This window comes from Pimephales promelas, chromosome 1 (assembly GCF_988280905.1).
Source record: "Pimephales promelas chromosome 1, fPimPro1.hap1.1, whole genome shotgun sequence".
In the NCBI taxonomy this organism is placed as follows: domain Eukaryota; kingdom Metazoa; phylum Chordata; class Actinopteri; order Cypriniformes; family Leuciscidae; genus Pimephales; species Pimephales promelas.
The window spans coordinates 15928757-15952232 of NC_142769.1; the positions used below are offsets into that span (position 1 = coordinate 15928757).

Below are 23476 nucleotides of genomic sequence, written 5' to 3' on the forward strand. Positions count from 1 at the left end.
AAGGATATCCTTGGATTTTATTTGAGAGCTTCTAATGGACCTTCTGTCCATTCTTAATGCTTTGGCTTAATGATACCATTCCATGGCTTAATGATACTGGGGAGGGGGGGGGGGTAATCTGTGTTTCACTGCTACCAAACTATATCACATTGGGTTTTGGATGTGGTTACAAGTCACACAGTATCACTTCGCCACTTGCCATCACAGCCCATTCTACTCCAAGTGTGGCTCCCTCAAAGGCGTTGCGAGAGGTGTGCCTTAGCAAGATGTTTGCAAACATGTTTGAAAACATCTCAGTGGATATGTACATATCCCATTTCCCTGAGATGGGAACGAGACACTGCGTCGCATTACCATACTTCAATTATGCCTGTGAAGCTTCTTAAGACAAATTAATCTGATGACTCTGTGTTCAGGTGCCATTTTATAGACAGTCACATACAACGTAGTGTCACCTGACTTTGTCCACAGCCAATAGTATTGGCCCATGTGAACAGGTTATTCAGACAATGGCACACACTGAATATGTTCCCATAGTATCAATGCAATGATGTAACATCTCGTTCCCATCTCTGGGGAGAAGTTTGTCTTATTCACTTGTAAGGCCTACAAAATCGATCCAATTTGAGGTGAAGGTTTCATGCGTGTTATATCTTTGCGTGATTTTTAATTAAATGCATAACATTTAATCTTATGTGTTAACTCGTTTCATCTGACTCCATAAAATGAAAAAGGTTTAACAATGATATCTGTGCATCATTAAAGGGTTAGTTCACCCAAAAATGAAAATTAAGTCATTAATTACTCACCCCCATGCTGTACCAACCCCGTAAGACCTTCGTTCATCTTCGGAACACAAATGAAGATATTTTTGATTAAATTTGAGAGCTGTATAACTACCACATTGGCTCCTAAAGGACTGCCTCTTGACGGCCCAGAAAGTCAATGAAGAAAATGTTTAAATATCCCAAGTGACTACCGTGGCTCAACTATATGTTTATCAAGCGACGCGAATACTTTTTGTGCGAAAAAACAAACAAAAATAACGAGTTTATTCGACTATTTCTTTTCTTCCTTGTAGGCCAGAACGAGACTTCCTTAGATTTCCACGACGCATGCGCGAGATTTGCGATCTGCTCACATCAGCTTACACCACTTCAGATCGCAATTCTCGCGCATGCGTCGTGGAAATCTAAGGAAGTCTCGTTCTGGCCTACAAGGAAGAAAAGAAATAGTCGAATAAACTCGTTATTTTTGTTTGTTTTTTCGCACAAAAAGTATTCGCGTCGCTTGATAAACATATAGTTGAGCCACGGTAGTCACTTGGGATATTTAAACATTTTCTTCATTGACTTTCTGGGCCGTCAAGAGGCAGTCCTTTAGGAGCCAATGTGGTAGTTATACAGCTCTCAAATTTAATCAAAAATATCTTCATTTGTGTTCCGAAGACGAACGAAGGTCTTACGGGGTTGGTACAGCATGGGGGTGAGTAATTAATGACTTAATTTTTGGGTGAACTAACCCTTTAAATACATGTTAATGTTTGACTATTCCTTTTAACTCTAATGAAAATAAAGTCAAAGTCTGTTAGAATAATCAAATATAACAATTTAATATGTTAGGTAAATGTATTATTACAATTCCACAATCAATTGAAAGATAATCAATGCAAACCATCAAATGTTTCTAGAACAAAGAACTTTACCCAACATATTAACTACATAAATGCAGAGCCTCGAAGACACAGCATATCATGATCTGGTACAGAAAAGGCAGTCCTGAACTCTCTGTTGCATTTCCTTATATAGCCAGACCTTACCTGATATGTAAATCAGGTTACAATGGAAAGTTACTTTATTCCCCCAACATATTGTAAAGACTCTAGGCGGGTCTGATCAGGGGGGAATTTGCATATCATAATTAATAATTGATAATTAATAATTATTCATACAGATTTGGATCAGACCGGTCTTACATATTAATTTATTAATTTTACCCATATGCATACATGTGCATCCCCGCAATCAACCACAAATTAATTGTTATTGATTGCAAGGACCACGTTTTACAAGACAGGCAAAATCAATTAGCTCAATTAAGTTATATAGCTTGTGAAAACAAATTCTGTGGCCACTAGAATCTGCCTTCCCTGCTCTAGAACCAAATACCCTCTTAGGTATTTATAGTTCTGTAAAGCGTGTAGCTTTATATTGACATTTCATTGACCCGTATTATGAGCAAGACAATCAGTCAAGGTAAGCATATTTTGTATTTAATAAAGTTACTACTTAAGCATTTACTACGTTACAATGATACATGTATTTACAAACATTAAACACAAACTAAGACAACGCAGAGCGTTTAGACAATGCATACGCGTAAGTTGAGTGAGTTTGAGAGAGAGAGAAAGAGTGAGATAGAGTGAGTTGTAGAGCAAGTGAGAGAGAGAGTGTGTTACGTTCCCCAAAACAGTCAGTTAACCTTTCTGAACACCACGAAAACACCTTAATGCTTCTTAGAAGCTCTAAAAAAAGGTATACTTGCAGGGCACATTTGGTCTGTGTGAGTCGCTGGCTCGTTGCTCGGCCCGTTCGGGCCACGTGTCGGCTGGAGGTGCGCCTGTCCTGCGCGCGTGCGTCACGTGAAGCACGGCCGCAGCGTGTTTGCGCGGCCCGTCCCGGCTCGTTCATGGCTTCGTGGCGTTCCTCGGCATTTAGCTCGAGTGTTTGAAAGGCTGAAAGTCTTTGAGGTGACGTTACCCGAGGAAATAGTTCGGCAAAGTCCACTTCCTTTCCTGTGAGACGAACTTTGTAGTCCATTTGAAGAAAAGACGAGACTTTTAGACGAACAAAAGAAAAGATCCATGGTCGGATCAGATCTCCGTGAGGAGATCTACGAAAGCATTACATGTTTCTCTGAGGGGGGTCAGACGAAGAAGGGGAGAGGCGGAGCCTGCGCACTCCTTTATCCCCTTGGCGGAATCCATCCCTTTCCTGTTGGCTTGAGCCAATCGGGGAGATGGACGTAGCTCGCGGGAACTCTTGATTTATTGTCCTTTGTTCCTCAGCGCGCGCTTCTCATGGAAGGGGGTGTGTTCAATGAGGGTTTTATGGTCAAACAATTTTGATCTTCATTGGCAGTAAAACAATCAAAAATACCCTTTACTTTACATCTCCATGCATATTCGAGCGTTCCATTCAATAAGCATTCTAGAGATATCAAGGAACATTATGTTATATCAAAGGAATATACACTTATGTTTAAAATGCATGACGAAGGTATTTTTAATTTCTATTTACGCTGTGACCAAACAAAGTTATTTCACTGTGACATGGGGAAGACACATATACATAAAAACCATTGAAAACATTTTGTTGTATGTTTTTAAACACCAAAAGTCCTTCTCTTTGTTCAAAAACATTCCACACATTCCGATGTGTGGGGGAAGGGAAAGGTTTGTGTGTGCGTGTGTGTGTTTCAGAAAACCCCTGGGGGTGGGTTTGATTCGCCTGGCCAAAATCCTTACAATATTTACTGGGGGAAGAGGATGACCATCTGCTAAGAACAGTGGCATTTACACCTTTGGAATGCCTTGAGACCACATTGCTTTGTGTGCCAGTTATTCCTAAACTTCTTAAAAACCTTATTACCTTTTCTTTTACTTCTGGAAATGAGACATCTATACCAGTCACACTGAGACCTTTAAAATGATACTAAACAATCATTTGAAAGATTATCATTTTCACATTAAAACCATATATATTCTTGTGTGAGTTTTCAGTGTTACTGACTTAGAGAAAAAGAGAGAAGATGTAGATAAGATGCTCAGAGGAAGGGAGTAGGGGGTCAAATGTTAATTTTGCAAGCAATGCCATTGTCTTTAGAGGCCACTGGTCAGATGTTTTCTCTTTAACCAGTTTTCCAGTCGGGCGTACACGGTGTGATTTTATGCTGTTTTACGAGCTCGCAGATGATTTTTTTCACTCGGGAGAAATCGAGTGTAAATCGGTTATGCTCGCATGTCGCGGCTCATATTGTGTGCGAGGAAGATACGAGCTGAGCCGAGCACCTCTCGACCTGCCGAGAGGGTCGATATAATTCTCGGGTCCTAAATAATTTTTAAGCATGTCGAAAAAGTTCGGGAGCTGTCGGCTTGCATTCGTGAGGTGTGTGCGGTTGAATGAGACGATTTGTCGATCTATCTGAACTTGACCAATCAGGAGCTGAGGAAATCCACAGAAGAAAGACATTTGCCGTGTTCCTACTGGCCACCCAGACAGCAAACTGACATTGAATCAACGTGGAAACGACGTCTCTCATGACATTGAAACAACGTTGATTTTGCTCATCGAATTAACGTTGAACCAACGTCAGACGCGGCATTCTTCAAAGCTAAATGAAAATCGAAAATTGGTTTGCTTTCATAACGTTGAAACAACGCGTTGATTTCAAGTTGATTTTCCGTTAGTTTTGAAAGAATGATGAGTCTGACGTTGGTTCAACGTTAATTCGATGAGCAAAACAATGTCAGATCAACGTTGTTTCGATGTCATATTTCCACGTTGATTCAATGTCAGTTTGCTATCTGGGCAGTATTTGGCATATTTCATTCTGAAACATCTGTAGGCTATTATGCTATTGTTTTTGATAGTGTTATACATTTCTTACAAATTTTTACATGTCAAGATAATCATTACGTTTGTATCTTCCTAAAAGCAATTACAGTTTGTCAACAGCCTAAGCTTTTTTTTTTATTAATGCCGACAGAACAATGTTGCCAGATATTGCTATGAAAAACAAGCAAAAAATAAGAAAGAAATTACATAAAAATCCGAAATAAGTTCAAAGCTTGTGTTTTGGAAATAAGATTAATATATTACGAACCACTTTAATAACTTTCTAAAGTGTGACATTAATCCAAAAAACAAGTCCAGATACTGTCACCTTTCCATTATGTGGATCTGACAACATGGGATCTGGCACCCGCGCCATCACTCACAACGTGCTCAAGCTCACTCAAGCCCCGTTCACGGCTATAGCTTCTCACAGCAAAATGAATTGCAAACACTCACATGAGGTGGTTTAATGGCTAATTAATCATTCAGAGAGCTTGACATTTTATTTTTTGAATGTGTAGCCTACCGTAACTACATTTTTTAACTCATTCACACACACACACACAGACACACACACACAATCACACACAAGGGTGACCGGATGTCCGTTTCCCGATGCTGAAAACGAGCCTATAGCAAAATAATCACGGCTTGTATCAATATTTTATATGCAGTTATGAGAGTTTTTAGCACAGAACTTTGTGCGATTTCTTCGGAGCTGAGCAGGTCATAAAATCATGTCGTATATAACTGCCTCCGTACGATTTTTGGATAAACTCACTCGTAAAGTGTGCCTGGACATACAATCTTCCGACCGTCAGAATTCGTACCGTGTACGCCCGCCTTAACATAGTTAAGTCAAGATAATTATATATATATATATATATGAAGAGTTCAGATACAAAAGCCTCTAAGTGCCATTTGAAATTTTCTTCTAGAATGATCATTTTTATCAAGCTTGTATATTTAAGTTCAGTAATTTCACTTAAATGACAATTCATAGGTAATCTTAATTGACATTTAAGTGAAATTACTGAACTAACAGTTAAGACTAAATGTTGTATATGTTGTGTCCCTCACAGGGAGACACTGGAAATCCAGGGGACATCGGTCAAATGGTAAGTGCCTAATTGTATTTACAGCTGCTAACATCATAGCCTCTTCGATTCAGTAAGACAATGTTATATTTACTATTTCTAATATTTAATGCTTACATTTTCCCTCCTCCTTAATCTTCTAAATGTTTTTAATCAGAAAAAAAATTAGACGATCATACAAAAACTGAAGTACTTATTTTTTATAACATTTGCTCAAAATGTGAATCTACCCTGCTAAAAAATATAGCATTGCTGGTCACCAGTATAAAGTATGTTTTGCATGCTAGGACCAACATGGAATGCTGGTTGCTGGTATGCTGGTCACCAGCATAGTTTCAGGGATCGTGTAGTGGCAGGAAGCACGAGGAATCACAGGAAACAGGAATATTTAATGAAGACACTCAGGAACCATATCACACACAGTACAATGACGAGAACGGACACAGAATAAGGGAGAAGCCCTTAGGGCGGAGCTGGCAGTTCAGGTGGCCAGGGAGGTGAGGATCCTTTGAGTGGCAATGGGGGTGAACAACCTTCCAGCGGCCATGGCGGAGGAAACTTTTCAGTCGGCCATGATTGGGATGGGTAGCCCCATCCCAAAATTTTCTTGGCGGGGAATGACTGGCCGAAGACTGGGACAGGCTTTGGGACAGGCTGGGCAGACAGGACGTGAACAGTCTCTGGCTGGGCAGACGGGACGTGAACAGTCTCTGGCTCAGCATCCATGACGTGAAGCTCTGGTACGGCAGGTGTGGAGTTGAAGCCCAGGCTCGGCATAGCTGACGTGAAGCGCAGGCTTGTTGTGGCTGATGTGAAGCGATGGCTCTGAACTGGAAGGGACCAGCGATGAAGGCTCTGGACTGGACGGGAACAGAGATGAAGGCTCTGGACTGGACGGGACCAGCGGTGAAGGCTCTGGACCCTGGGTGATCTCGGCAGGATGAGGCTCTAGACCTGGGCGGTCTCGGCGGGACGAGGGTCTGGACACTGGGCGGTCTCGGTGGGAAAATGTTCTGGACCCTGGGTGGTCTTCTTGATGGCTCGTGCGGCCTTTAGCCATGGATCTGCCTGCCTGGACATCAGCCCTTTTGACACCCATAGACTGACCTTATGGCAGGCTTGATGGCTTGAGGATCTAGTTGAGATACGGCATGCCAAGGGATGAAGCTTTCGAGACAGGTGGAGAGCGCCTCTCTCCAGTCCAGACCAGAAAGATCAGGGGCCGTATTCATAAAGAATCTTAATGCAAAGAGTCGCTCCCAGTGACAAAATTCTAAGAAAATTCTTAGAAATGTGGGCATAAAATTAAAAAAAAAATCCTAGTAAAGAAAAAAGTAATCCAGAAAGCATCTTAACATTTAAAAGAGGTCTTAAGGTCAAAGTTGTACAGATGAGGACTTTTTGGAGGCTTAAGAGTTTCTTTAGCAGAGGAGAAAATGGCAGAGAGATTAAGAGAGAGAAGAAATGTGTTGCGCACAATGGATGACAGTGAGTTAATAAGACGCTATAGATGAGATTGTGCAGGGATCATGTTTGTGACTGATCTTATTAGAGACACGCTAATATCTCAGACACATTGCAGGAATGCCACAACGCCAGAAATGTATGTAATCACTACATTAAGATATTTGGCAATGGGAAAATGCAATAAAGCAGCAGTGATTTGGGTCTGTCACAACCATCTTTAAGCAAAGTGATCACACAAACAATTACAGCACTTTCAGAATCTCTTATTGAGTCACAGTTCATTTAGTTCTCTTTCGTTGTCACTCCGAGTTCTGTCAGATGATGACGAATGGGGTTTTCACAGAGAAAGACTATCAGCTTCGATCAATATGAAACAAGCCAATGGCAAAGAAATGCCATGGTGAGGGCGAGGCATCTGTCTTTTTAAAGGTGCCTCGTCCGTGCACTTCTGGATGTGGCAGACTCCTGTCTGACTCCGCTGGTCATGAGGGTTGTCTAGTGTGTTTGGGCATTGATATTGCTAGAGCAGCGCTCGTGCATGACTCATGTTCTCTCTGTGGGAACATGACCATCTCGTCACTACAGTCGAGACTCAGTGATCTCGCAAGAGTGAGAGTCCCCTCATCCACACCCCGATCTACTGCCTCTAGGACTAGAGCTAGTACTTCGGTTGGTGGCCAGGGTGACCAAGAGGGTGACGGTGTGGATCAGAATCAAGGCGCAGACTGCACGTCCGTGCCCTGCACCTACCCCTCCTGTGACGATGCGAGTCAGCATCCAGGGGGCGCTCGCGGGCCCATCTTCAGATGTCCCGCAGTTTCCTTTGGCGCTGCAGAGGATGACGCGATGTCTGTTGGCATCACAGGAGTGCAGGATTCGTCAAATGAGAATTCGGCATTTGCCTAAATCTGCCTCCTTCGAGTGTGCAGTCGTTCGTCGAGTCCGACCCCGAGATGACCGCCATGCTTTCACGGGCAGCCGCAAGCATAGGGTTGGAGTGGTCTCCGCCACCCTGTCCCGAGCACTCGTGGCTGGATGATTGGTTTTTGGGCACAGCGGCCGGTTCACAACTGCGGCCGACCCCAATACCTTTCTTTCCGGACATGCATGATGAGATCTAGAAGTCCTGGAAGACCCCCATGTCTTCCCGTGACCGCTCGTTGACTTTAACACCTTTCCTTCCCTCGATGAAGCCGTTGCCTATGGTACACTGGGCTCCCCCCGCTTGAATGCTCTGTTGTGTTGCAACTGTGTCCACAGAGTGCTTCTTCGCATGGTAAGCCTAAGCACCCATCCAAAGCCTGTAGGTTTTCATCTACGTTAGTGGCGAAGTCCTACAGTACTGCAGGTCAGGCAGCCACTTCTCTGCATGCTATGGCCATTCTGCAGGTCTACCAGGCCCAGATGCTCAAAGACATGCATAAGGGCAGGACAGACCCGGGGCTCTGAGCTGCGTCCCGCCACCAACCTTGCACTCTGGTCCGGCCCTCATGCATGTCCAGCCCGGTCCAGCCATGCACCCCTCGTCCTCCTCTGTCCCAGAGTCGGATGACAGTGCGCGCCATCCTCCAACCGTACCACTCTCATCTCCCTGTCACCAGCCCCTGGCAGAGCAGAACCCCACGGAACGTTCGTCCTTCCCTGGTCTCCTCTGTCAGGACACGGTCAATGACTGTGCCCCCACACCAGGCCGATATGCCGTCTGTGTCTGGGGCAGTCATTCCCTGTGGTGGGAAGTCTGTGGTTCATATGACACCACTGGTACAGTCGTTAGGAGCCTGGCTAGAGCTTCCCAACCTGTCCCGCTGGGTTCCTCGGACTATCAGGCTCGGCTACGCGATTCAGTTCGCGCGGTCTCCTCCCCGCTTCAGGGGAGTCCGCTCCACTTTGTTTGGTGGCAATGCCCCTATCATGAGAGTGGAGATTGCTACCCTGCTGGCGAAGGGTGCGATCGAGACTGTCCCTCCAGCCGAAATGAGGTCCGGCTTCTACAGCCCGTACTTTGTTGTCCCCAAGAAAACCGGTGGGTTACGGCTAATCCTGGACCTTCGCGTGCTGAACCACTCCCTTCACAGGATAGCGTTCAAGATGCTAACCACCAAACGCATTTTCAAATGTGTGCGGCCCCAGGATTGGTTTGCAGCGATCGACCTTCGGGTCAACTGGAAAGGAGCAAACTTTGTCCCGTGCAGAGGATCTCTTTTCACTGTATGGATATCGACTCGGTGGCCATGTCGGTGCAGCTTGCGAGCGAGTGCGCGCAGTCACTGCTGACTTGCCTGAGACAGTTCGAGGGCAAGAATGTGGTTCCACTGAAACTTTTTCAGAGGTTCCTGGGGCATATGGCATCTGCAGCCACAGCAACGCCGCTCGAATTGCTTCATATGAGACCACTTCAGCTTTGGCTTTGCGACCTAGTCCCGAGGTGGGCATGGCAACATGACACTTTCCGAGTACGAGTTACGCCCAACCTGCCGAAAGACCTTCACCCCATGCACGAACCTCAGTTTTCAGTGGACCGGTTTTCTTGTGGACAATGAAGTATGCGCTGTAGAAGCCAGACCTCATTCCGGCTAGAGGGACAGTCTCGATCACACCCTTTGCCAGCAGGGTAGCAAACTCCGCTCTCATGATAGGGGCATTGCCACCGAGCTTTCCGGCACGTTGTCGTAACCCCGGCCTCGATATGTGCCCAAGGTTCCTACCACTCCGTTCTGGGACCAGGTGGTGAACCTGCAAGTGCTGCCCCTGGAGGAGGCAGACCCAGCCTTGGCACTGCTTTGTCCGATATGTTCTCTCCGCGTCTATGTAGACAGAACGCAGTGTTTCAGGACCTGTTGGCTAGGTGCCTCCCGTGTGTGACCCCCACCTGTGTATTTCCACTGTAAGCCTCTCTGAGCATGTGTCTTTCCCTCGGCAAGCCACCTTGCCACCCCTGGGGTTGAAATATTCCACCTGCGGCTGGACACCCCAGTGATTCCCCATATGCATCCTTTGGGTCATATGTGTATTCTCTAAGCCCCATTGGTTGGCAATAAATGCATATTCCCTCCAAAACTATGGGTTATGCTCCCCAGTATACCTTGGTATTCCTGTGCTAAATAGGAGTCCTTTGTCCATTCCAAGTACGTCGGGGATCTCAGATTTATGCAGGGCACTGGAAGACAGCTGGAAAGTGGCGTGATTAGACTGGTATCCCCATTCGCCTTCATCTGACGGAACACGGAGTGACAACGAAAGGGAACGTCTCGGTTACGAATGTAACCCAAGTTCCCTGAGTAGGGAATAGAGACGTTCCGTCTTCCTGCCACTTTCCGCTGTGCCACAGGCATCACCAGACCTCAGTGAGGCCTGGTTCCTCAGCGAAGAAACATGTCTGATTTGCTGCCAGCATCCTCCTTAAATACCCACAAGGTGAGGCGGAGTTACACTATGCAAAATATGCAGACCCATGACATTTCTTTGCCATTGGTTCGTTCTATATTGATCGAAGCTGATAGGCTTTCTATGCGAAAATCCCATTCATCGTCATCCGACGGAACGTCTCCGTTCCCTACTCAGGGAACGAGGGTTACATTCGTAACCGACACGTTTCCACTGGACATTCCCACCTTGCAGGCTCAAAAAAACTGCATTTATGAATATAGCAGGCTTCCCTGGTGTGTACAAGCAGGGGAATGAACCGTTAATAATTTACACTATAAGCTTCCACATCCACTTCTTGCTCTGTGCTGTGACACCCGGCCCGAATTCTCCTTTAATGATGGCCTAGTGTTCATCCACTAACTGGGCTAACAGTAAATACGGTTCTTCTGTCCAGTTGGGCTTTCTCTTCTTTCTTGTTTTTTTATTCCATGTTTTCTATATTAAAACCAACATTCAAACCACCACTTAAATAGACAGCAATCAGTGTAATTTATAATTTATAGTGGAACAATTTTTATAATTTTAAGCCAATCAAATACCTTAGGAAATTAACAGCATGTTAAAAAAAGAATTTATATACACATATAAAATTTTTGTGTGTGTGTGTGTGTGTGTGTGTGTGTGTGCGTGCGTGCGTGCGTGCGTGCGTGTGTGTGTGTGTGTGTGTGTGTGTGTGTGTGTGTGAGCAACACATTCTCATCCCAAGACGTCATCTAACTGATGCTTTTGACCATACATCAACATCCAATGTTTTAGGGTACCCTTTGACGTCAGTTAGATGACGATCCTAGGGCGTCGTACAACTGATGCTTTACCTTTAGTGTCAGTTAGATGATGTGGGAAGGTTTAGGTCTGGGGTAGGGTTAGTTTTAGATAGCGTCATTTAATTGACGTTAAAAGGTACCCTAAAACGTCGGATGTTGACGTATGGTCAAAAGCATCAGATGACGTCTTGGGATGAGAACGGGCTGGTGTGAGAGAGAGTAAACCCTATACTTAAAATTGCTCTTTTTTTTCCTTCTTGGACAACCAAGCAATCACAGTCTTCAAAAGGTTGTATCACAAATAGCAACGGGGTTAGTGAGTTGAGAGTTTTTGTCTTTTCCTTCCTCAGAGTCAGATCAGATCAGTCCCGAATCATTCTTATCGTTCAAAGTTTTTTTTTATTGAATGACAACTCTGCAAAAACAATTACTGTATGATGAAATACACATATTCCCTTTTTTAAACAGAACAAACCCCACCCTTCCATTTAATTACAAACATACCTGCATTAAGAAGTCCTACTAGATATGATTTAGAACACAGTCTATATTGTGGTACATAACGGTGAAAATGGTAAGAAGAGAGCAGGCTTGTGCACAATTCAAAATTGAATTGAGAATGACTACTAAATTCCAATTCAATTCTTTAATTTGAATTGAATTTGAATTGATGTCAAAAACAGGATCTAGAATTTCAATTTGAATTTGAATTAAAGGAAGCAGAATTACAATTCAATAAAAATTCTAAGAAATTCATATCGATATTCAACACATTATCACCCCAAGGCGTCACCTTTGACCATGCTTCAATATTTGACATTTTAGGCGCCCTTTAGCGTCACTTACATGATGCGATCCTACGGCGGCATCTAACTGACGCTAAAGGAAAGCGTCAGTTAGAGGACGCGGTTAGGTTTAGGTATGGGGTGGGGGTAGGGTACACGCGATCCTTGGGCGTCATCTAACTGACACTAAAGGGCGCCTAAAGCGTCAGATATTGAAGCATGGTCAAATGCTTCCCAAGGCGTCAGTTAGGTGACGCCTTGGGAGTGAGAATGGGCTGCGATATTTTAAGTGAAGTGTTAAACAATGTAGCTTTACAATATATATCAGATATGATTGCATATTATATAAATTATATTAGTTTGAGAACTACCAGGAAATGTTTTTTCCCAGCAATGAATGTTAAAAGCTCTAGTCACAGAACAAATAATAAGTTTGATCTATTGTAATTGTAAGGCCATTTCCCAGAGTTACTTTAGTAAATCTTTAGGGGGAAAAAATCCAAATTAAAAGGAAATTGCATTATATTGATAAAGTAATTCAAGTAAATTAATCTAAACCACATTTATAATGGGTTATCTTATAACAGTGAGCAATTACATTTCCAAAGTAACCTTCCTAACCCTGACTGTAGGGGAGTGCGAGGCACAACGTAACGCGGGGCTAGCTGTAACTCACTTGTTTTAAATACTTCCACACGCTAGCATGACGAAACTTGATATATTTACTAGTTGCCATTTCAACACTATACAGAGAAAAATTTGCGCCAAAATTAAGAGATCTTTGTAAGACATCACTGAACATTAAACCATAGCAAAAGTACATTTCCTACTTAAGTTAATTTTTCATCTCTTTTTTTGTGTTTAATTAAAATTAGACAAATTTGAAAATTTTTAATCTCAAATCTGTTGTTTAACAGCTGATATAGTCCTTTAATGCTGATATAGTCCTTAAAAAGACACTAGCAGGGTTTAAACCTCAGTTGTGCAATTGGGGGCATGTTGTCACACTACGTTACATTGTGCTCCTATTAGAAATATGCTATTATATTCTATACTTTTATGAATTCTATTGAGAAAACATGAGAAACATGTAAATAAAGACTGAAAGCCAATTTTCAGAACTGATTAATTATTATTTTGTTTTGAACCATGCTGTAAAATCAAAAATTTGATTATTTTTAATTATTAAAAATGCCATTGTTTTATATGAAAAAGTTAATTTTATTTTATTAAGAAAATATTTTGGTTTGACTTGTACATTTTTTTGATTAGATCAGATAGCATTTTAAGGTGTTATATGGTGATGTTAAAATGTGCCCCTCATTTTACAATGTTCCCCTCCTATGGGGCATGTTGTCACATTTAACATTTCTTTCAGGGTAAATAAAGAAAAAAGTATACACTGTATTAATAAAACAAAACCACATAATTGTTCTAGACATATGGGAAATTAATGTGGGAAAAAATAAAAACTCTAAATAGATTTGCACAAACTGAGATTCAACACATTCTTTCTGTTGTGTGACTGTGGAATTTCTTTGAATTTCCATGAATTTAATTCCACTTCCTGTCATTCAAATTCAACTTCTTGGGGGGCGGAGTCAATTCAATTCAAATTCCAATTCATGAATTGAATGGAGGCCAATTCTAAAATTCTGAATTTTGCACAAGCCTGGAAGAGAGACAGAGAGAAAAAAGGGAAGAGGGTAGCTACTCTAATATTGTTGTAGTTGGTTTCTCAAAAAATATCAAGAAGGGGCGCAATATTTTGTAAAATTTATTCTCAGATCCCTTGGTGGTATACTGTATTTTCTCTAAATTCATACAAGACATAATGGCCCTCATTTATCATTCTTGCGTAGAAACGGGCGTATATGTTGGCGTAAGATTATGCTTACACTCCTCTCACCGCCTGATTTATGAAAATGTGCGTAACTTTGAAATTCAAATGTACGCAATTCCTGCCCTTGATAAATCCCGTTAGAAATCATTAGAATAACACGCCCCTAAATATTCAAGTCTCCACTCCCCCCACGCCCTCATTTTACGCCATGGACACACGGAAGACGGCAAAGAAGAGAAACTTGTCTGACTTGGAGCCGAAATGACCTATCACAATGCATTATTTTACAGCACGTCTTTTGAATTAGCATTCGATTTCGAATCACGTCACATGTATAATAGTGATGATGATGATGTGACGTGAATTACCATTCATTCACATTAATAATTGCATGACAATTTGTAATATTCTTCATTTATTATTAGGGCCCGAGCACTAACTGTGCAAGGCCCTATTGAAACTGTTGGGATTATTATTTTTTTCTAGGGCCCGGGCACTAACGGTGCGAGGACCCTATTGAAACTGTTGGGATTATTTTTTTTTCTTTTTAGGGCCCGAGCACTAACAGTGCGAGGACCCTCTTGAAACTGTTAGGGTTATTTTTAGGGCCCGAGCACTAACAATGCGAGGACCCTATTGAAACTGTTGGGATTATTTTTTAGGGCCCGAGCACTAACAGTGCGAGGACCCTATTGGAACTGTTAGGGTTATTTTTAGGGCCCGAGCACTAACAGTGCGAGGACCCTATTGAAACTGTTAGGGTTATTTTTTATTTATTTATTTTTTATTTTTTCTGCAAAGTAAGCGCCATTTTCGGGGCCGCAACATGCTCAAAAACTCACCAAATTTGGCACACATGTCAGGACTGGTGAAAAATTTCGTATTTTGTGGGTTTCACGGATGGGCGTGGCAAAACGGCACGCTAGCGCCACCTAGAAAATTGGAAAAAATTAGCCCCTCGTCCATGTTCAACCTACATGAACGAAATTTGGTTGGAGACGTGTATCATATCAAGATGCACAAAAAAGCCTCAAGAACCCATACCCTAAACTCGACAGGAAGTCCGCCATTTTGAATTTGGCGGCCATTTTTGGATGATTTACACACTCCGTACTTTAACGAACTCCTCCTAGGGATTTAGTCGGATCGACTTCAAATTTCTGCTGTGCCTTCTAAAGGCATTGACGATGTAAAGTTGTGCTATCTGCGCATTTTCGTCGATGGGCGTGTCCGTGGCGTTGATGATTCGCCATGAAACAGGAAGTTGTAGTAACTTGGCTGTAAATGCCCAGATCTGCACGAAATTTAACACATTTGACAAGAGTCCCGCCCTGAACAAATCTACATGCCGATATTCACCCACAGTCATAGCGCCACCTAGTGGCAACAGGAAGTGACCTTAAACGAAGCAGCCCCCGCCGCATGTTTGACCGGCATGTACGAAATTTCTGTGGTACATCTATCATGTCCAGACGCACAGAAAAGTCTCTTGGAGCGATGCCTTAAACTCAACAGGAAGTCGGCCATTTCTAATTTTACCGCCATTTTTGGATGATTTACTCATTACGTACTTTAACGAACTCCTCCTAGGGATTTAGTCAGATCGACTTCACATTTCTCATGTGACTTCTAAAGGCATTGACGATGTAAAGTTGTGCTATCTGCGCATTTTCGTCCATGGGCGTATCCGTGGCGTCGATGATTCGCCATGAAACATGAAGTTGTATTAACTTGGCTGTAAATGCCCAGATCTGCAAGACATTTTACACATTTGACAAGAGTCCCGTCCTGAACAAATCTACATGCCGACATTCACCAACAGTCAAAGTGCCACCTGCTGGCAACAGGAAGTGACCTTTAATGAAGCGTAGCAAATTCACAGCCGCACCGGCTGAGCTCCAGAATATGCAACGCGGCCGCCTCACACCCCGACGCGCTACAGGTGCGAGGGCCCGCCCATCGCTGCTTGCAGCTTTAATTTTTTTTTTTTTTTATTTTTTCTGCAAAGTAGGCGCCATTTTCGGGGCCGTAACATGCTCAAAAACTCACCAAATTTGGCAGTCATGTCAGGACTGGTGAAAAATTTCGTATTTTGTGGGTTTCGCGGATGGGCAGGGCAAAATGGCTCGCTAGCGCCACCTAGAAAATTGGAAATAATTAGCCCCTCGTCCACGTTCAACCTACATGCACGAAATTTGGTGGGGACGTGTATCATATCAAGACGCACAAAAAAGCCGCAAGAACCCATACCCTAAACTCGACAGGAAGTCCGCCATTTTGAATTTGGCGGCCATTTTAGGACGATTTACACACTCCGTACTTTAACGAACTCCTCCTAGGGATTTAGTCAGATCGACTTCAAATTTCTGCTGTGCCTTCTAAAGGCATTGACGATGTAAAGTTGTGCTATCTGCGCGTTTTCGTCGATGGGCGTGTCCGTGGCGTCGAAGATTCGCCATAAAACAGGAAGTTGTAGTAACTTGGCTGTAAATGCTCAGATCTGCACGAAATTTACACATTTGACAAGAGTCCCGCCCTGAACAAATCTACATGCCGATATTCACCCACAGTCATAGCCCCATCTGCTGGCAACAGGAAGTGACCTTTAATGAAGCAGCCCCCGCCGCTTGTTTGACCGACATGTACGAAATTTCTGTGGTGCATCTACCATGACCAGACGCACAAAAAAGCCTCAAAAACCCATACCCTAAACTCGACAGGAAGTCCGCCATTTTGAATTTGGCGACCGATTTGTGAAGATTTACACACTCCGTACTTTAACGAACTCCTCCTAGGGATTTAGTCGGATCGACTTCAAATTTCTGCTGTACCTTCTAAAGGCATTGACGATGTAAAGTTGTGCTATCTGCGCGTTTTCGTCGATGGGTGTGTCCGTGGCGTTGATGATTCGCCATGAAACAGGAAGTTGTAGTAACTTGGCTGTAAATGCTCAGATCTGCACGAAATTTTACACATTTGACAAGAGTCCCGCCCTGAACAAATCTACATGCCGATATTCACCCACAGTCATAGCGCCATCTGCTGGCAACAGGAAGTGACCTTTAATGAAGCAGCCCCCGCCGCTTGTTTGACCGACATGTACGAAATTTCTGTGGTGCATCTACCATGACCAGACGCACAAAAAAGCCTAAAGAACCCATACCCTAAACTCAAAAGGAAGTCCACCATTTTTAATTTGGCGACCGATTTGGGAAGATTTACACACTCCGTACTTTAACGAACTCCTCCTAGGGATTTAGTCGGATCAACTTCAAATTTCTGCTGTACCTTCTAAAGGCATTGACGATGTAAAGTTGTGCTCTCTGCGCGTTTTCGTCGATGGGTGTGTCCGTGGCGTCGATGATTCGCCATGAAACAGGAAGTTTTAGTAACTTGGCTGTAAACGCCCAGATCTGCACGAAATTTAACACGTTTGACAAGAGTCCCGCCCTGAACAAATCTACATGCCGACATTCACCCACAGTCATAGCGCCACCTCCTGGCAACAGGAAGTGACCTTTAACGAAGCAGCGTAGCAAATGCACATCCGCACTGGCTGAGCTGCAGAAAATATAACACGGCCGCCTCAGACCCCGACGTGCTACAGGTGCGAGGGCCCGCCCATCGCTGCTTGCAGCTTTAATTTTATTTTATTTTTATTTTTTCTGCAAAGTAAGCGCCATTTTCGGGGCGCAACATGCTCAAAAACTCACCAAATTTGGCACGCATGTCAGGACTGGTGAAAAATTTCTTATTTTGTGGGTTTCGCGGATGGGCGTGGCAACAGGAACATCTTGCCAACGTGGCAACATCTGCTGGCAACAGGAAGTGACTTTTAACGAAGCAGTCCCCGTCGCATGTTTGACCGACATGTACGAAATTTCTGTGGTACATCTACCATGTCCAGACGCACAGAAAAGTCTCCTGGAGCGTTGCCCTAAACTCAACAGGAAGTCGGCCATTTCGAATTTTACCGCCATTTTTGGATGATTTACTCATTACGTACTTTAACTTACTCCTCCTAGGGATTTAGTTGGATCATCTTCAAATTTCTGCTGTGCCTTCTAAAGGCATTGACGATGTTAAGTTGTGCTATCTGCGCGTTTTCGTCGATGGGCGTGTCCGTGAGAAATCTCGCAGAATAGATGTTAAATAGAGTTGGGGGCTTGGCATCACTCTTCATGTTCGCTAGAGAACTAGCCTATTTTCTCGTGGGTTCCCTTCACATGAAGCCAGTTTCACTGTAACACCGTGTCCTAACTACACGCGACGCGACGCCGCGACACGCGATAAAAGGTATCTTTTCCATGTTAATCAGAGTTTTTGTCCTAACCAGACGCGACGGCGATACGCGAAGTTTCTAATTTAGAAACGGTTCCTATTTCTGCGACGTCGCGGCTGACAGAATGAAGAAAGTACACTGGTTATGAGTACACATTATTTATTTTTAGTTAAAAATAGGTCACTGTGCCACAAGCGATAACGGATAATTTACCTCAGATTTTGAAAGCATATAATATAGCGTTCAAAATGAATTCTATGCAAACATACGACTGTACTTCATAACAAAATTAGTCAATGAGTATTTTTTGTTAATGTTTTGATTTTTAATAATGTTATTTCTTGATTTGATTATGTCCTTACACATATTCAATGCGAGTGCGGGCCAACAGTGCGCTTTCACAGAGAGACTCCGCTCACACCATAGGTTCACACGCTGTTCTGAATGTGTGGCATCTCACAGTCGCGTCGCGTCTAGTGTGGACAGACACACTTGCTGTCGCTGGAATTTTATCGCGTCGCGTGTAGTTAGGACACGGTGTAAGCCCGATTCGAAGTGTCGGCTTGCTGCGCCATTCCCCTCCTATGAATTTGATACGTGCACAATTCTTGCTCCAGTTGAGTTCTCCTTATTAGCCGAACCCTGTTGAATTCCTCCATACCCTTCGGCAACAGACGTGGCGGAACGTCCGAAGCCAGGCCTATCAATCGTATGCACTGGTGTAACCTGTGTTAGGCTGGGTCCATATGTTGTGATCCCTACGGCGATCCCATATGTGTATTCTTCCACGGTACGGCTTTATCTGGCGAGCCCATGTCTTCCCTCTGCTGTCATTGTTCGGTTGGTCCTCCCCCCTAGGCTGGAGGCTGGAGTTGTCCCAGTGACATTCCATATGTTGTACTGCCTGGTCATCCGCCCAGTCCATATTTCCACTTGTTACCTTCCTTCGGGCAGGATGTGGTTTCCACAGCGTCCCTTCCTTCCATTGATTACATTTTTTACCCTATTAGAGCCTGAGCCGGGGTTCTCCCAAGGTTTTTTTTTTTCTCCATTGGGTCACCTGATGGAGTTTTTGGACACCATTAGGTCACTTAATGGAGTTTTTCGGTTCCTTGCTACTGTTGCCTTTGGCTTGCTCATTTGGTGATATTCAAATTAATTTATCAATCATTAATACAACGCATTCTCATTCCAAGGCATCATATACTGACGCTTTTTCCAATGTGTAGACATCCAACGCACATGGCACCCTTCAGCGTCAATATAACATAAATAGAGTATGGATAGGTTTATGTCTGGGGTAGGGTTAAGGTAAGACCACTAGGAGGTGCCTTCTACCTCATATATATCTGCGTCTCATATTGACGCTAAAACGTGCCATGTGCGTTGGATGTCTATGCATTGGCAAAAGCGTCAGTATGACGCCTTGGGATGAGAACGGGCTGATCAATACCATTGATCAGCTCTACAAAAGGTGGATATTTTTCCACTAAGAAATGAACATTGTTATTATGTTTTGATTGATACTGTGAAGCTGCTTTGATGCAATCTATATTGTGACAGGTGCTATATAAATATACTTGACTTGACATGATAGGGTATGCTTTCCCAGTGGTCCTGTGGAACAGCAGTGACTTTCTTGGCCTAATCCCTTCCATCTCCGACTCAAGTTGCGGAAGGTTCAGGAGGCTTTTGTCCAGGCACTGGAAAGTGGCAGCACTAGCAGCATCTTCAATTGGGTATCCCATTCAGTCGACATTGACTACGTCTGACGTTCTCAACTAAAAGGGAACGTCCTGGTTGCACATGCAAGGATGCCTTGCTACTACTGCTGGACCACCGCTGACTCCGAGTTACGCTCGGCTTTTCAGCGAAAAAGCAACTAGTACATGCATCCACTTCCATATTTATACCTGTGCCATTTTGCCCCTGGACAGTCAAAGTCATAGGGCACCCTATCTGATCAACTTTTCATTTACTCTGGTGGGCGCAGTTGAGGTTCCACTGCCACCAAGCAGACGTTATCTTACTAGGTTACTGATGTCTAGTACATATGAGGCACGCGGCACTCTACCCAGAATTTGGCATCCTCTAAGGTGCTTTTTAAAAAGGCGCTCTTGCAAGACTTTGTGCTGCGGCAGGCTGGTCCTATTCCCACATATTAATATGAATTTATAGAGTGGATATGGATTCAACTTCTGCCTCCCGAGTCCTCTTGGGTTAATCCATTCCACTAGCACACTTAAGGCCTTGTGGAGCAGGCAATATCCATTATGATGGCATGGGTATTAATGTTTCCATACTGCTAACACCATGGCATAGCGTCGAGGTTCCCTCAAAAGGGAACATCGGTGGTTATGTAATCTGGTTCCCTGAGAAGGCAACAAGATGCTGCGCCATAGTCTTGATGCTATGGAAACATTAATGCCCACGTTTGTAAAAATTGTTCAAACCTGATAGAGCATTGACCTGTTGCCACTCAACAGGCACTTAATTTTATATGTTGTAATAAATGTTTGATTTACATGCAATTGTTTTGGATAAAACTGAACATACTTTTAGCCCCACTGACTGGATATTTCGCTTTGAAAATCTGCTGAAACCTGCAAGAAGCAACATATTCAATTCAACTTTAATTGGATAGCGCTTTTCACAATACATATTGTTTCTAAGCAGCTTTTCTAAGCAGAAAGTCCATGTACACAGAAATTTACATAGAAAAAATAGTTAGCTAATCATAACATATTGCCGACGTTGAGTAGTCTCTTCACAGGCGTTGAGTCGTTTAGTCATCTCATCACAGGAATTGAGCTTGGACTACAAAATCGGAGCGAGTAATATAATAATGGCGGATTGCTCGAAGTGTTGGACCGGTAGTCGATGTCCTTATTTGTCAATTCCGCTGCAAATACTGTGAGGTAATTGTTCAAAATCATCATAGAGAACAGAAAAATCTGAACAGGTTGAAAAATATGACCAAAACAGAATATAAAGATATAAACGAAGCACCTGAAGAGCATATTTTCATCTTTTCTGTACTTATAAACACTCTAAATATACAACAAAATGCATTTAAGGGCTAAAAAAGATGTATCCTGATGTTTCATCTGTGCTGTTTTATACTTGCTGGTCTATCTTAACTAGCACTTGATGGGCATCTTTGGCCATGTTTTACTATAAAAATATAGTCTAATAATTATTTTTTCTGTACTGTGAATAATATTGTGAAGTTTGAAGTTGCCCAGTCAGTGGTGGTTTGGTTTACTTCCTTCATTATTCCTCTTCACTGTTAGAGTTTTCTAAGTTGTAAATAAAACAAAGATTAGGAGAGTACATTTTATAGGAGAGGAAAGGAGTAAGTTTTTTTTTTATGAAAATAATATTTCAGTTTTTCTACTTAAATTGTAATATTCAATTCAATTTGTTAACCATTTCTTTGTAATTATTTGTGAAAATTGAGAATTGAAAATTGAAAATTGTTTCAAAGTAAATCATACACCTTTTTTCAGTGTATGTGACAATTTCTTAATTGATTCATCACTTTAATAGATTAATCAATGGAGTGAACATGTTCCCTAAAGTATGGCTTGAACACTTGCAGTATACACCATGATTCATTAGCATGTTGAAGTTGCACACTTTGATTAAAGACATCAATGCTGCTGGTGCACAAGGAGTTCTATGGATAAAGCTGTAAGCATTCCCATTTATCTCAGTGGTTTAGCTAGTATATTCAGCCCTTGAAATACACAACTTGAATTGCTCAGCTCTGAAAACATTTTTCCATACAGAAAATGGCACCCTGGCAATGTTGTTTAGCACCAAAATAACACACAGTCCCAAACCTTTGATTAACTCTATATTAGTTCCCTTTCGTAGTCACTTCGAGTTACATCAGAAGTGACGGAGAATGGGGGGTTTCGCATAGAAAGCCAATCCTCTTCGAGTATTTAACAACGAGCCAATGGCATGAGAATGCCTTGGGGCTGCGGAATTTGCATAGCGTATATCCACCCCACGCAGTGGGTATAAAAGGAGGAAGTGAACGCAACCGCAGTATGTTTTCGCTTCGGAGCCAAGAGACCTCTTCACTCCTAAAGCCATTCTCACTGATCCAAAGACTCTTCGAAACGAGCGTCCTCTTCAGTGTTGGTGTGACGGTGGTACCCAGCGAGATTCTGCATCGCCTGCGATCTGAGCAGTGGTCTGCCAGACTTTGGGCTTCTCCCTGGTCGCCTCAGCGCTGAAAGAGTGAATTTGAAGAGTGAAGAGTGAAGAGCTGCACGTGGCACGTCTTTTTAAAGATGTCTCGCCCGTGTTCTTCTGGGTGCGGTCGATTCATGTTATCTTCTGATGGTCACGATCGCTGCTCTGTGTGCCTGGGCATTCAGCATGCTGCAGCAGCGTTCGTGGATGACTCATGTTCCTTCTGTGGGAACAAATGACCATCTCTACACTGAGATCTAGACTCAATGATCTGACAAAAGTGAGAGTCCCCGTCCCCGCTACTCGATCTGCTTCTTCCACGAGAAGCTCTTCGACTCGCGGCCAGGGTGATCTGACGGTGACGGTGTGGAACAAAGCCCGACGCTAGTTCCTCGGGCCACACCCCCCGCTCCAGTGGTAGAGCCAGCGAGCGCCAGTTCGAATCAGCCGTCTGCCTCTTCGCAGGTACCGTCTGTTTCGTTCGGCGCTCCAGAGGATGATGCGATGTCGATCGCAGCATCACAAGGTGGGCTTGATTCCTCGGGAGATGAGGATGCGGCTGCGTTGCCTCCCTCGGGAGTGCCAGCGTTGCCCGTGTCTGATCCTGAGTTAACGGCCATGCTATCTCGGGTCGCTGTGAGTATCGGGTTAGAGTGGAACCCTCCGCCCTGCCCCGATCTCTCACGGATGGATAATTGGTTTTTGGGCAAGGCTGCCACCGCAAGGCCACAGCCGACCCCAATACCTTTTTTCCCCGAGCTGCATGCGGAGCTGACGCGCACTTGGAAGGCTCCTTTGTCCTCCCGAGAGCACGCTCTAGCCTCCCCCGCCTTTCCTCCCCTCGATGGTGGGGCCACCCGTGGGTACACTGGGATGCCCCTGGTGGAGCACTCTGTTGCGATGCAGCTGTGTCCACAGAGCGCCTCCTCCCGTGGTCCTCCTAAGCACCCATCCAAAGCCTGTAGGTTCTCGTCTGCTATGGCGGCGCGT

The 23476-nt window shown here is 43.7% G+C and overlaps 1 protein-coding gene across 1 annotated transcript in view; it reads left to right on the forward strand.

Annotated features, from left to right (window-relative positions):
- The window catches only part of col25a1 (collagen type XXV alpha 1 chain), a 483837-nt gene that overhangs the window by 181337 nt on the left and 279024 nt on the right, over positions 1 to 23476 (forward strand). Inside the window, exon 7 of the mRNA XM_089129575.1 lies at positions 5699 to 5734. Within this exon, the coding sequence (XP_088985701.1) occupies positions 5699 to 5734 (36 nt within the window). The remainder of the gene's footprint in view (positions 1 to 5698; positions 5735 to 23476) is intronic.